This window comes from Prunus avium, chromosome 2 (assembly GCF_965620075.1).
Source record: "Prunus avium chromosome 2, drPruAviu1.hap1.1, whole genome shotgun sequence".
Classification (NCBI taxonomy): domain Eukaryota; kingdom Viridiplantae; phylum Streptophyta; class Magnoliopsida; order Rosales; family Rosaceae; genus Prunus; species Prunus avium.
The window spans coordinates 4,734,451-4,749,128 of NC_142285.1; the positions used below are offsets into that span (position 1 = coordinate 4,734,451).

The following is a 14,678-nucleotide window of genomic DNA, read 5'->3' on the forward strand; positions in this document are numbered from 1 at the left end:
AGATTGATTATGAAAGCTAAGCGTTGCTTTGATGGCCTTGGTGAAGGTCTCTTGGTTTGTGGTTGAATTTATTGTAACAACTATTAAAATTTGTAGTAACTTTCTGTGAACTCTATGGTAACTGAAGCATGTGTGACATTGTTTAAATTCTTTGAAGCACAAATTCTCTTAACCAATGGTTAATTTAGTTTTAAATTATGGAATTTGGGTACTGGCTTGTTGTTGGATGTGTGTTTGTTTCCATCTTCTAATAATGAAATCTGTTTCGACTTGCTGCTGGACTTCTACTTCAGTTCGTCTCCCCTTTTTTTTTCTCTTTTTTTTTTTAATCCGGAATGGGTGGATGCTGATGGAAGCTGAGCTTTTCAGTTATGGCTACTGCTTCCGTGGGTATTTTCTGCTGGGTTTTGTAGTTTGATTTTGGCTGCTGCTTCTTTTTGTTTGTGTGCCGTGCATTTCGATACCGGTCTCACAACATTTGCATTCTATTGATATTCCACATTTTTAAATTTTGGTCTGTTTCTTGTTCTGTTTGGCTTTAATGTTTTTGATGCTTGCTTCTATAATTTTATAAGATGGTATAATTCTGCATAAGAGAATCCTTAGTTACAGGGCATGACATAATATCTCTGTTGCACTGATACACAATATGCCACTTGGCATATTGTAGACTTTTCTGGCATGTTGACTTTATGATACAGCTCCCATACTCCATTGATACAGTCACGATACGCTCTCGATATGGTCACGATACTTCAAGGGGTAAAAGCGAAAATATTTAGAAAATTTGGGGGAGACTTTGAAAGTTATTGAATATTTGGGGTTAAAATGTAAAATTAAAACTTAGAATTTTAAAGACCCTGCCTCTGTCAAGAGGCTAAGTCATTTGGGCGATTCGGATGGCAACCAAAAAATAAGAAGAAGGAAGGAAGAGAAGAACCCACCAACAATCGCCATCGCCATCTCAGATTCATTTGGTTGGGTTTCTTATGCAGCTCAAGGTTTCCTTCTTATTCTTTTAATAAGCTGCTGTGTTGTTAATTAGATAATGGGTATATGGGTAATATAATATTGGGGTGGGGATGGCTGTATATATTATTTAATAAGCTGCTGTGTGTTTTGTTTAATTTGTGCTTTGTTTATGGAGATTTGAATGAAGTTATGTGTTTTTTTAATGTTTTGAACTTATTATGGATGAAATATCAATTTTTCTATTTATATTATTTTTTAAAATATATATTATTTTAATCGCTGTATCGTGCCATACCCATATCCTAATTTTTGGAGATTTGCCGTATCCGCGTATCGTATCGCGGTACCCGTATCCGTATCGGTGCAACATAGCATAATATTAATAGGTTCAACGTGTAGTGTTTTGAAAATTTTCCTAAATCTACAATGATCATACCAATGAACACGTTCATTTTCCTATATTTCTTTACTTTTTTTTTAACACATTCCTTTTCTTATATTTTTATACTTTTTGTTTTGGCTAAAATTTGTTTCTAGAACACCTGAATGTTCTTCAGCATTTGCCCCTGTTTGCTGATGAGCTCTACTCAGAAAGTTTACAGCTATCAAAACTACAATTGGATCCTACATCTAATGCGAACAGTGAACAAAGTAACTTACATGGTATTTAAATGGTTAAAAGCACTTTGTTTTTCCGTATAACAGTGATCAATAGATGATATTTGGTTTGCCTCGTTTTTTTTCTTCCTTGTTATTTCCAGCCTTCGGTAGGTAAATGCATGGTGTTAACTGGTGAACCCACTTAGTTTTAAAAAAAAATTATGAAAAAAACCAAATTGTTTATTAGAGCCTAAACAACATTGTGTAATTTGAGCCTCTGCTATAGATTCCTTCATTCTTTGCTACAATAAGGATACTTGGTGAGCTACATAAATATTTGTTTTCCTTAAGGATTATCACATTCAAGACACTCTGGATAAGAGTGTGTATTCTTATATTTGCATCTAAAAATTTACATTTACCCGGTAACACTGTAGTAAATGTACATTAAAGAACTCCTTTTAATCAAAACACATCTATGCTCTGTGAAGTGGACACACTGTAGTAAATTTGCATGCATATGCGCTCTGTGAAGTGGGTATTCTGTCTAATACTAGTTGACTGAGGAAGTTAATATTTACAACAAAGTTAACTGCTGTAGTTTTGCTGTTTTCTGTACTAAGAAATCTGTTTAATGTTTTGCAGACCTTGATAGGGTTGAGTTGTGTCATGAAGATGGTTCTTGTGATTGTTTTTCTGATGAATTGGATGACACATCTGAGGTGACGGGAGTGGATGAAGATAGAGGAGAAAACGAGATATAACCAACACCATACGGTTGTTTGACAGTTCGGATTTAATTTCATTATTAGTTGTGTTTAGTTGTTTTACATGCATAATTCAAGTGGTTCTCTAATATATATTCTAACTACATATGTAGGTGGGTTACCGTGAGGGCGTAATAGCAGGAAAAGAAGCTTATTCGCAAGAGGGATTCAATATCGGCTTTAAGCAATCGGTCCTTGTTGGATACAACTGGGGTCTTGTCCGAGGTGTTACAAGGTAGAAAAATAATGAAAAGAAAAGAATTTTGTTACTGTAATTTCTCTCTTGCAGAAATCTTTGTATTATTTGGAAGTATCTGGATCTTATATTAACTATATATTCATTACCCATGCTGGTGTATCTTCAACCTACATGAAGTGCTTTGGCTAACCTTCCAGATGGTTTAAGGCAGAAGTTGATTGGAACAGAAGACCAAATAACTGGATTGCAGGGATTGTGTGAATCTGTGCATTCTCTTTCAACAACAGACGCCCTTAGATTATTTAATGATGAAATCATGGACAAAAAAGCTAGAGGACAGAGTGAGAATGCTGACACCAGTTCCCTTGAAGCTGGTTTGCCAGAGCAAATACCAGACCGCAGTGGTCTAAGAAATCACTTTGCAGAACTACGTTCACTTCTGCTTGAATCTCATGTAATTAAAGTACATCTAGATGAGTAGGAAATTAGTGTTATAATATTTATTTGATATTTGTAATTAAAAGTCTGAAAACTTTTGCTCCGCCGCTAGCCTCCAGTCGTATTCTGTCATAGGAATTATGCATTTGAGAAACGGTCAATTTCTTGACCAAGAAAAGAAAAAAAGAAACGTTGTTAATTTGGTCTGTAATGTTATGTATGATCTTGTGAATCTGATTATGAGGTACGATGATGTGAGGAATCCCATCATCATTTTTGCCCTGTTTTTCTGTTACAATGTGATAGTAAAACCGGCCATTTCGGTATGGAAGCAATGTACAATCTACTTTACAGTAGTTGTAGCATGCATGAGCTGCTTTAAATATGTTTGCTTCGTCATTTTTGCTAACATGGGCATTGGAGATGAACATAGGAATCAGTTGACACTTCACATCAATGCTAAACTACCATAGTAAATGTCTTGGGAGGTAATTGCCTCCCGCAGTGATCAAATAACATCTGATTGTAGCAACTCAACACGATACATATTAAAACTGTCATTACAAATATTGCTAACGAAGGTACATAAGTAGTACATCCACTGAGCTTAGGAGAAACAACATTACTGTGTCCAGAGTTTAAACCCCATTCGAATCATCACTGCATGAAGCTGTTTCCTTCTCCAGAAATCTAGACTGGAGACGAGAAAAGGTCAGTTGTTCTGCTGGTCCCGTAGTTTCTATTGTCCAGCTGGCTGTATCGATTCCTCCTAATTCAGTGACTTATTATGTATATATTGCAGTATTTTCACCTGCATAACAATATGAGAATTAATTCCCTTTGTTATTAGAAACCAACAATGTGAAGTCATGACTAGCTATAAGATTCAAATATCAGGTCTTGGAGTTTGTGATTATATATTAACCTCAGTAACTGCCATCAGCTACAAGCTTGCACAGGCCTTGCCTGACTGAAGGCTGCTGAAGTATGCCTGCGACTTGTTTCACATTTGGGCATTGGCATGACCGCTTCGAAAGCTTCAACAAGCAATGCCACTTTCTTCTTCCTCACTGGAGCAAGTTTTGTTACAGCCTGTTGGAGTGCAAAGTCAAGCATCCACTCCTCTGCATTTTTCTTTTCGTCCATCATCTGATGCCTGAGGTCAACCTTTTCTGCTTCAGGATCAGGAACCACAGTCAGATAATTTGGTTCTCTTGGATTGTACTTCCTTTGTTCCTCCTCCACGCTAAGTCTCTTGAATTTGCTTCCTCTTCGGTAGTTGCAGGTGTCGGGAAGTTCTTGGTTGGAATTGCTTTCTCCATGGGAAAATTTTCTCTTCAGCCCAGGGCTAATACCATTATTGGCCATGAAAGTTTATGTTGCATCTGGCTCTGAATTGTTTTCCACTTCCATATTGTGAGGTTCTCCTGTGCTGTTTTCTGAGGGACCTGATCTGTTGTTCAGCCTTAAATCACCCCGATCCTCAGATTCAATGGAAGTTGAAATTTTTGGCTTCTTGTACTTCCCTCCAGACTGGTTGCCAACTTCAGCACTATCATTAAGCTGGAAGGGTTCAGTCTTCTTGCAGTTTTCATGATCTTCAATCTTGAAAGCATCTTCATCAGAAAGCTGGATTTGTTCTGATGATTTGGAGTCATCAGCTTGCTCTGTCTCTTCCATTTGATTCCCAGCAACCATTGCAGTGAGTTCCTGTGACAAGACAGCGTCACTGGTTGCAACATTTTGATCTGTTTCCAAATTCTCTTTATCCAGGCTCTCGGTGCATCCTTCAATTGTTTCAGCCTTATCTGTTTCCCTCATATTCTTAGAGGCATTAAAAACTTGGTCTCCTGTCAATGTACTAATTTCATCATCTTGAAATGTATTTTTGGGTTGGTTACCTGAAGTTTCAGCTGTCTCCACACTGGTGCAGTTGCTTTCAACATCTCCAAGGCAAGAATTGATGTCATGATCCTCTGCTTTAACTCCACTCTTCTCTTGAATTTCCACACCAGTTTCTGTTAGCTGCTCAATCGACTCCTCTGCTGAAGATGAAGATAACTCTCTGCAATCTGTCTCTGATAGGTCACTTTCTTCTTCGAATGCATCATTGCTGTAAGAAAGTTGGTCATAACTCAATCTGTCATACCCTTGTTCAGATTCTTGAATCTCAAAATTCTGTTTAGTGTCATCCCGTTCACTGCCGCCACCATCATTGAGTTGTCTCTCAAAAGACTGGTTTTTCTCTTCCAAAAGTCCTTGCAGTACTTCATAATAATCCTCTATCACATCATTGCAGTTACCAGAAATTGCATCAGACTTGATCAGAGGTTCTTCATGCATATCAGCATCTCGAATTATTGATGAAAACCCAGCATTTGCACCAGACTCATAATCATCAAGCACTCCAGTGCACAATGCACTTCGATGCTTGAAAGTTCTTCAAAGTCGCTCTCATTCGAACTGCTTCCCATGGCAGCTTCTTCTTGATCCAACAGAGCTTTGTAGTATTCATCTATATCTTCTTTTTGGTCTTCTTCAGCAAAGCCTTCAAAGCTTTCTGCCTCAAAGCCTTCAAAGCTTCATGTTTCATAGGATCAGCATTTTTGTCATTGTCATCAAACAACATCCTCTGCAAATCAATTTCTTTTACTCCATCATTAGATTGCTTCGCTCCACGTGGACTTAGAGCTTGCAGCTTCATCATCTTCTGGGTCTTCAACGAACGTCTTTTTGCAGACAAGAAACACTTCAACGGAGGCACAGGTGAATGATGATGACCATTGAGAGAACAGTAAGTGTATGGGCAAACCTTCATGACTGAAGTCCCCTCAGCTTCAGTTCCCCCAGGATTAATCACCAGATAATCAGGAAACTTTGTATCCTTCAGTGTTGAAGAACAAGTTGCTCTCTGAACATTCATATCCTCACAAAGAGCAACCCTGGAAGATTTTTTGGTCGAACCTCTTGCTGGCTTAAAACTGGGGGACTTTATTAAAGTTCTCACCAGCTTCAAACTAGACGTCCTTGTTGAAGTTCTTTCTGGTTTATGATTAGAAGCAGAGCTAAGCTTTGAACTGCTCGAATTTCTTCGGTGCTCGTTCTTACTATCCGAAAATATAGTCGGAGAATTTTGAACACTAACCTGGGATTGCTCCTTCCTTGCATCAGAACAGCTGGTGGGCTTCATATAGTTTGGTGAGCCATAAGTTGTTTTGTTCATGGGCTGCTTCTGAGGAAAAGCTGCAGTGTTTGGAACATTGAGAGATGGTGGTGGTGGCTTTCCTGGCTGGGATATGTTCTTTCTCAAAGGTGATGATCTCAAGCTCTCAATATCTGAAAGCTTGATTGATCTAGATTTCTTCATTTTTTTCTTCAAATCAGCTCCCCTGTGTTTGCCATCCTGGAACTGAGAAGATGTTTTCAGGTTCGCCAACCGCTTCTCGAATTTAACATGATCAGCTTGGATTCCAAGCTTGCTTGGTACCTTCCTTTGGACCATATTCAAAGGAAAACCACAAGCAAAGACAATAGGGAGGTGACAATCCAAGTGGAGAATTCAAAGCTCACAAAGATAAGCAATTTCCTCTTTGTCCCAAGTCTTGTTTTTGATGGAAAATTTCATTGGAAAGGGAAGGAAAGGAATTCTTGGAACCCAAAGAACCAGAGATTCCTTGGTGGTTCCTAGCTTTGGTTTTCTTTGGTCTCAAGTGGGTGACCTTTTTGTTGTTTATTTTTCAGCTTAGCAGATGACGAAATTTGAACAAGGCTGAGAGACAAGAGTCTGATGCGGACATGCACTAAACTGGCGAGTTTTGGGCCCTATTATTCAGGCTTTTTATTTATTTTTCTTCATATTTTTTGAGCTCTTTTTTGAATTGAATTATGAAGCTTGTGACATGAGAAGTCTACATATGGCACTGGCAGATTGATTATTTCCTGATGGGTTTGTATTATTAGTAGTTGTGGTCTTATATGACGAAAATACCCTCCATTATTTTAATTTCTTTATATGATAAGCAGCAACAACTTCATTGCATACTAGACATGCCCATCGTGTATGTTCAATCAAATTTTGCATAGGACTGGTATGTCTATCATTCGAAAGAGGATTGGTTGAATTCATTGGTTGGTTCCAATACTTATGGGCTCCACCCTTAGTAGTTTATTTTATTTATTTATTTTTATTGGATAGTGGAGGAGGGTATCCTCATGGTAATTCATACCAGTGAACAAAATCCAATCCAAATTGATTAAACTGACTTAACCATTTCAACTTTAGGTGAATTTTGGATTGGATTGGATTGGATGCGACTTTCAGAAATCAACTTAGTAAGATTTGATTAGTTTTAGGGTGTTGAAAAAAGAAAAACCGAACCAATCTATTTACATTTTAGACTGGATTTGCATCATAGATTGGATTGGATTTGCATACTTAATCGGATCCCAGTTGGATTTGAATATGGCAAATTCAATTGCAGTTCATGGGGTTTGTAGCAATGTGGTAGAATTGCCACCTAACAAATTAAACAATCTAACAGAAGGGATGACAATTTTAATCGCATTTTTACTATAATATTATGCGGCATGTCGACCTAATATTATTAATTAATTCAAATTATAACACGTGTTGCGATAAGTTAGCATTATATTGGAGCCCTTTTGAGCACATGTAGATGTGAAAAAGAAAAATGGCATGTTCCTTTTTCAGGTGCATTGGAGATTCCCTAAAGATTGTCATATTTATCACTAAAATTTTGGGGAGTTTTTCTTCTGTTTTGTGACACAAGAAACATGTTTGTAGCCATTGATGCTTTAAGAAAGACAAGACATTCGAAAAAAGGAGTGAGAAATGAGGATGGAAAAAAGGATAGCATCGTAATTTCACATGGAGGACATTTTTCTTGGTTATATATATAGTATACACTGTTGACCGGAAACGCAGAAAAAGTGGTTGGGCGTTTACTTTGCCAAAAAGATAAGGCAGTGGTCGGCGTGAATGGGCTGCTTGTGGGGCCTACTTGGAGCCTAATACCCATTTACACAGACACAGAAGCAGACGCTCCTCTGTCTGAATTCCCATGGAGAAAAGCGTTGTCACATAAAGAATATGAGATGGGCCCTCACTAATTGGGCACTTAACTAATAATTTTTGTTCATGGTTTCAGAGGACCAATGAATGTGTCTCCTTTTTAAAAGGTCACTAATGAACAAGGCCATTTTACCATTTTACCATTTTATTTTTCATTTCTTTGAATGGCAATTCCGATGTTATTGGTGAAACAAATATGGTTGATGATGCTTCGGCTGTGATTGAACACAAGAAGGATAATTTGTGTATTTGGTGTTGCTTTCATTTGATACTCTTTGTAAGTTTTTTGTGGGTTAGGTCTTATTCGTTAAAGTTGGGCAATCCTAACTTAACGCGAGTAAACGCAAAACCACAATGGACATAAATCCGAATGACCTCGAACTTGAATTCCAGTCAAAGAGCAAAATTATTATTTGCTTCTTTATCAAGGGGAAGGCTAAGCTATCTTCTCTATGAAAGAAGTTGAGGTTTCACCCCTAAAATCAATATTCTGATTTAATAATATATTCAATATGAGGGTTACCTATTTAGGTTGAGGGAATAAATTCCATAAATTCCCTCAATCTATTTATTTCCTTCCATAACTTCCCTCAACTCAATTAATCACGAGATGAATAATTCTCAATTACTCCCTCCACAATTGGAAAAGGAATGTTACAAGAAAGGAAAATCTATTTAAGGTAAATGGAGGACACAAATAAGGTAACTCTGAAAAATCCCTAAAATTACTTTCTCCCTCTCTCTCTCTCTCTCTCTCCAATCGAAACTCTCTCTAGCACTTCTATTGGCCAACCAGCCCTAACTGTTGCCACCTCTCTTACCTACTCGATTCCCAAGCCACCTATCTCTCTCGTAGAGAAACATCTCTGCACTTTTCAGAAATACCTCGTGTTATTACTGACTAAGGCATTAGAGGGCCATTTGCCACTACCACACCGGTGGTTTTCCGATTGATTTGTTCTATCATGCAAGGAATCTAGAAGGAGGGATGAACAAGAGAGAAGAATCATCCACGAATATTCTCCCATGAGAAATTTGCACAAACACATTTCCCACTAATTAGCTGACATATTATGGAATCCATTTACACTTTTTTTTTTAATCAAAGAGAAACTTCATTAGATAAACTTCAATGGTAGAATCAAAGACACCAACAAGACATCTAAAGTACCAATCCCAAAAGGGAAACAAACTAACATGCTAAAAGTAAAACTAACGTTGACAAAAGCCACACTAAAACTACTAGCCCACATCACCACAATTAATCATAAGTCCAAACAAAGCTCACAAACCCAATACAACCAAGACCGTAAAACAACCCATGAGCTTAAACGAACCCTACCACCACCACCTGAAGAGGCACCATTGCGGCCACACCCACCACCGCATCCGTAACAGATATGGGGAAAATATAATTTCCAGTGATCTACCTGCGCATAAGAGCGAACAAATAAACGAAAACAATAACCTTGCCAAAGAACAATTGGGTGATTTGCAGCAACCTTGGTCAAAGATGATGTAGAATCAAATTTAGAGAACATGAGCGGCATCAGGGAGCGAGTTTGGGGAGAAGAATTGATTGAGAACATAAACTAAAAGGGATGGTGGGGAACTTCAATCAAAGCATGGCTTAGAAGAAATCACCACAAAGGATTTTTTATTCAAAACGCCCAAGTGGACTTATCCACTAACCTAAAATAATAAGACAAGAAGAGATAAAGGGGAGGAGGAGCAATGACGCTTCCTCCCCCCTCCTCCTCTTCCTCCTCCTCCTCCTTGGAGTTTTCCTTTAGGACTCATCAGAGGGAGAGAGAGAGCACTAGAGTTTCTGGGGTAATTAAGGAATCCATTTACACTTGAATTTAGGAATTTAAATTTTTAATGTTTTAAAAGCGCAAAAGAAAAATATAAAAATTGCAGCCTAGCTAATATTGCAGCCCAGCTAATTTTGTAATGTTTTTAATGTTTTAAATTTTTTATACTTAAATTCGAGGTCATGTGTTGAATCCAACATTGTGGCTTATATCATGTTAATCCCATGCATGAAAATTGCAGCCTAGCTAATATTGGCACAATGGGAAAAATATAAAAATCAAACTTTTAAGTTCCCATTGACCACCCAAAAAAAAAAATTTAGTTCGTGTCAGACAAAAAAAAAACACACACACACCTAAAAAATTGATCCTAAGTGGGAAAGTCGCCACAGAAAGGTACGAACTCAATATAACATGTATTTTCATTCTCTAGCCTCAAATTTATAACTTGACGTCAAGAAAAGTTTAAAATCTACGTGTTGAAATGTCAAGTTCTCTCTATTGTCTAAATTTTAGGTTTTAAACTTGAGATTTAGAATCTAATTTTTGAACACGAAAAATCGACTTTACACCATAAACATTATAGCTATGATTGAGAGAAAAAGTTAAAGATAGTTTAATTGTCAATCAACGTGTCTCTGATTCATTTAGATGTCATGTAGATAGAATCTCACTAAATAATAATATGAGCCATGCAAGGCATACCACATTTACATACCACTTTGTGTAGGTTGAACCCATTCCACAGGGTACAACACTGTTTGAATAACATATAAACATTATACACTCACTGTTTTTTTTTTTTTTTTTTTTAAAACTAGGATATATACTCACTATTGATGCTCATTACCTCGCATTTATTTATTATTTGTTTTGCAAATGAGCTATTAGATTTCTAAAGGGTTGAAAAAGCGATGGGTGAGATAATGTTGAACAATTATTTTTTTAATACAAGCCATCATTATTAGAAAAAGGCACGATAGGAACCCCTTTATTAGAGAGAGAGAAGTAAAAACAGTCTCTATAAAATGCTATTGCGACTCGGATAACTTAAAACCGTTCCTAAAATCCCTCCACCATCTTCACTAAAGGCACGAATAACTTAGGACCAGTTTGGGATTGCTGTCATTTTTTAAAAAGGCTGCTTCTACTGTGCTTTGAAAATAATGAATTGTAAAGTAAAGCAGTTCCATGTTTGGTAAACAATATTTTTAAAGTGTTGTTAGTATAAAAAGCAGTGTCAAAATCGTTTGGTAAACTTTAATATAAAACTGTTGAACTGTGGATAATTACTAAAAAGGACATGATGTTGTTGATAAATTTTAATATACAACTATTGTAACTGTTGATAATGACTAAAACAAACATGATGTTGAAAGTGTTATGTGCTAACTATGTGGTGGCGGTGGTGATAGTGGGAGTGTGGTGGTGGTGGCAATGATGGCAGTGGGAAGTGGTGGGCGTGGTATAGGTGCAGGTGGAGTTGGTGATTGTGGTGGTGGTGGTGGTGGGTGATGGAGGTGGTGGGCAGTATATAGGTGAAGGAGGAGTTGGTGGTTGTGGCGGTGGCAGTGGAGGTGGTGGGTGGTGGTGGTGGTGGTGGTAGAGGTGGAGGTGAAGGTGCTGGAGGTGGCGGTGATGGTGATGGAGGTGGAGGTGGAGGCAGAGGTGGTGGTGGTGGTGGTGGAGGAGGTGGGATTGGTAGTGATGGAGGTGGAGGTGACTGTGGTGGTGGTGGTAGATGATGTCATTTTTAAAAATGAATGATGGTATTATGGGAATTGAAAAATTCATTAAAGGCTATTATGTGTTTCTTGTGAAAGCAGCTTTCAAAAACAACCTAGAGGTTGCTTTTAAAAGTTGTTGTCATGAGGCCATTGTTTTTAAAATAAAATCAGCATATTTTATTTTTACCAAACACGTTAACCTACTTAACTTTAAAGTAAAGTTGATTTTTGACCCAAAAAAAACCAATCTCAAATGGGCCCTTAAAATCGTTCCTAAAAGCCCTCTATCATGTCATTGTACCAAGTACCAACTAAAAACTTATACATAGTCTACACCCTTCCTTCTTGCTTTCACCCCTTAGATTTTAGGGTTTTCTTTTTTCAAGCAAGGTCTCCCTCTCTCTCTCTCTCTCTCTCTCTCTCTCTCTCTCTCTCTCTCTCTCTCTCTCTCAGATCCTCCTTCCTCTAGGATCGTTTCTCGTCGCCTCATAGGTTTTAATTTTTTTGATAACGTACCTTTACGACAATGTCCATTGGGGGAGGGGGGTTTGTCATACACACACTACCAAGGTGTCATGGGGGTTCGAACTTGAGATTATTGACCTACAAGTCAAGACTCTTTTCCACTCAGCTAGACCTCGTTGACAATGTTTAACCCATTTTTAAAAAAAATAAGAATTATGTGTCTTTCAATGTCAAATTGAATTACCCTTTCCAGTACATATTAAGTAGACTTCATTTCTTTTTAAATCACACCTTAAATTCGAAATAATTCTAAAGTTATTTATTATGTATTCGACTCGTGAAATAAAGTTATTGGAAGAGACAACAATGTTCAAGTCAAATAATATGGGTAGAATATTTTCAGATATATTTCATTCTCCGAAAGGAGGTATTTATAATACATGTTACAAACCCTAGTAGGGTTTAATTAGGAAATAAGTGGAATCCTAATTACATAATATCTACACAAAAGGTAAAATAAATAAAACCCAAATAGAATAGGACTAGGACTCGCCAACACTCCCCCTCAAGTTGGAGCAAAGACGTCACGCATGCCCAACTTGTCAAGCGAGTTGAGAAAGATACTTGTAGAAACAGCTTTCGTAAGAACATCAGCTAACTGATACTCTGAACGGATGAAGGGGAAGGACACAATCTGCGCATCCAACTTTTCCTTAATGAAATTTCGATCAACCTCCACATGCTTTGTACGGTCATGTTGTACAGGATTATAAGCAATTGCAATCGCAGCCGTATTGTCACAATATAACTCCATGGGTTTATTAGGCCCAAAACCAAGGTCTTTCAACAATCTTCTCAACCATAGTAACTCAGATACACCATGGGCCATTCCCCGATACTCAGCCTCAGCACTAGATCTAGACACCACCTTTTGTTTCTTGCTCCTCCACGTAACAAGATTGCCACCCACAAACATAAAATACCCAGATGTCGAACGCCTATCTGTGGCTGAACCTGCCCAATCAGCATATGTATACCCTTCTACATTTGTATGGCCATACTTGGAGAAAATTAACCCCTTGCCAGGAGTTACTTTCAGATACCTTAAAATACGAGTCACAGCCCCCATATGATCTACACTAGGAGAGTGCATAAACTGACTCACTATATTTACAGCATACGCAATATCTGGACGAGTATGAGCCAAATAAATCAACTTCCCCACAAGTCGTTGATAACGTTCTTTATCAGTTGGAACTTGATCGGGATACAACCCCAACTTGTGATTCTGTTCACTAGGAGTATCAATGGGTTTACAATCCAACATTCCAGTTTCTGCAAGCAAATCCAAAACATACTTTCTTTGGGACAAAAAAATACCATGCTTAGATCTGGCAACTTCAATCCCAATAAAGTATTTCAAGTCACCTAATGATTTCATCTCAAATTCAGACGCAAGATATTTCTGAAGACTCTGTATTTCCGCCTGATCATCTCCAGTTACAATCATATCATCAACATAAATTATTAAAGCTGTCAATTTACCTCTGCGACGTTTCAGAAACAAAGTATGATCCGAGTTACTTTGTACATACCCAGACTTCCTCATACCTGCAGCAAACCTCCCGAACCAAGCTCTTGGAGACTGCTTTAGTCCATATAATGATTTCCGTAACTTACACACCATACCCTCCTTTGAGGTTACAAGGATACCCGGTGGAGGATCCATGTATATTTCTTCTTTGAGGTCACCATGGAGGAATGCATTCTTGACATCAAATTGTAATAGCGGCCAATCATGATTAGCAGCTAAGGACAAGAGTACGCGTACAGTGTTGAGCTTGGCTACTGGAGCGAAAGTCTCCATGTAATCCACTCCATAAGTCTGAGTATACCCTTTTGCTACCAATCTTGCCTTGTAACGGTCAATAGAACCATCAGCCTTATGCTTCAAAGTAAACACTCATCTGCACCCAACTGCCTTTTTCCCTTTTGGCAAAGGAACTAACTCCCAAGTAGCATTCTTGTTCAAGGCTTCCATCTCAATATGCATTGCATCTATCCAGTTTTGATCAGATAGAGCATCCTGCAACTTAGTTGGCACACATACACTAGATAATTGACACAAAAATGATGCATATGACTTAGATAAACGATGAGTTGACATATAATGGTTAATGGGATATTTGGACTTGGCATGTATATCAGGAGAATATTGTATTTTAGGTTTCCCACGGGTAGTGCGTGGGGACAATGAATAAGTAGACACATCACTAGAAAGTACCTCATTATCATGAGTTGATTGGGGCAGTGGCAGGGCAGAGGGGGGTCTTGTATCAATTTCATCTGTACGAGAGTCGCTAGTATCACTGTTATGTCCTTATGAGAGAGGCTCGAAAAATTCCAAAATATCACCTGGCGACCGGTCGTGACATTCCTGGCGACCGGTCGCTTCACTCGTATCGTCATTGTCGTCGCTCGTCGAGGCAGGTGACCGGTCGTTTCCTATGTGCGACCGGTCGTTTTCAGGCAGATTCGTTAGCGACCGGTCGTTCACTGCTATGCGACCGGTCGTATCTAGGCAGATTCGTTCACGACCGGTCG

The 14,678-nt window shown here is 38.2% G+C and overlaps 1 protein-coding gene and 1 pseudogene across 2 annotated transcripts; one reads left to right on the top strand and one right to left on the bottom strand.

Moving 5' to 3' along the window:
- Positions 1-741: 741 nt before the first annotated feature.
- On the top strand, positions 742-3,175 carry LOC148296314 (uncharacterized; annotated as a pseudogene). The gene is made up of 6 exons (XR_015833697.1): positions 742-762; positions 848-1,001; positions 1,510-1,635; positions 2,218-2,349; positions 2,453-2,574; positions 2,716-3,175. The product of XR_015833697.1 is annotated as an uncharacterized LOC148296314 (transcript).
- Positions 3,176-3,391: 216 nt separating this feature from the next.
- LOC148296315 (Plant calmodulin-binding protein-like protein) lies at positions 3,392-6,825 on the bottom strand. Its single transcript, XM_088248207.1, is given in 4 exon segments — positions 3,392-3,787; positions 3,902-5,396; positions 5,399-5,554; positions 5,557-6,825. Coding segments are annotated over 3 exon segments (2,559 nt in total). The 5' UTR covers positions 6,479-6,825; the 3' UTR covers positions 3,392-3,787; positions 3,902-3,915.
- Positions 6,826-14,678: the final 7,853 nt, after the last annotated feature.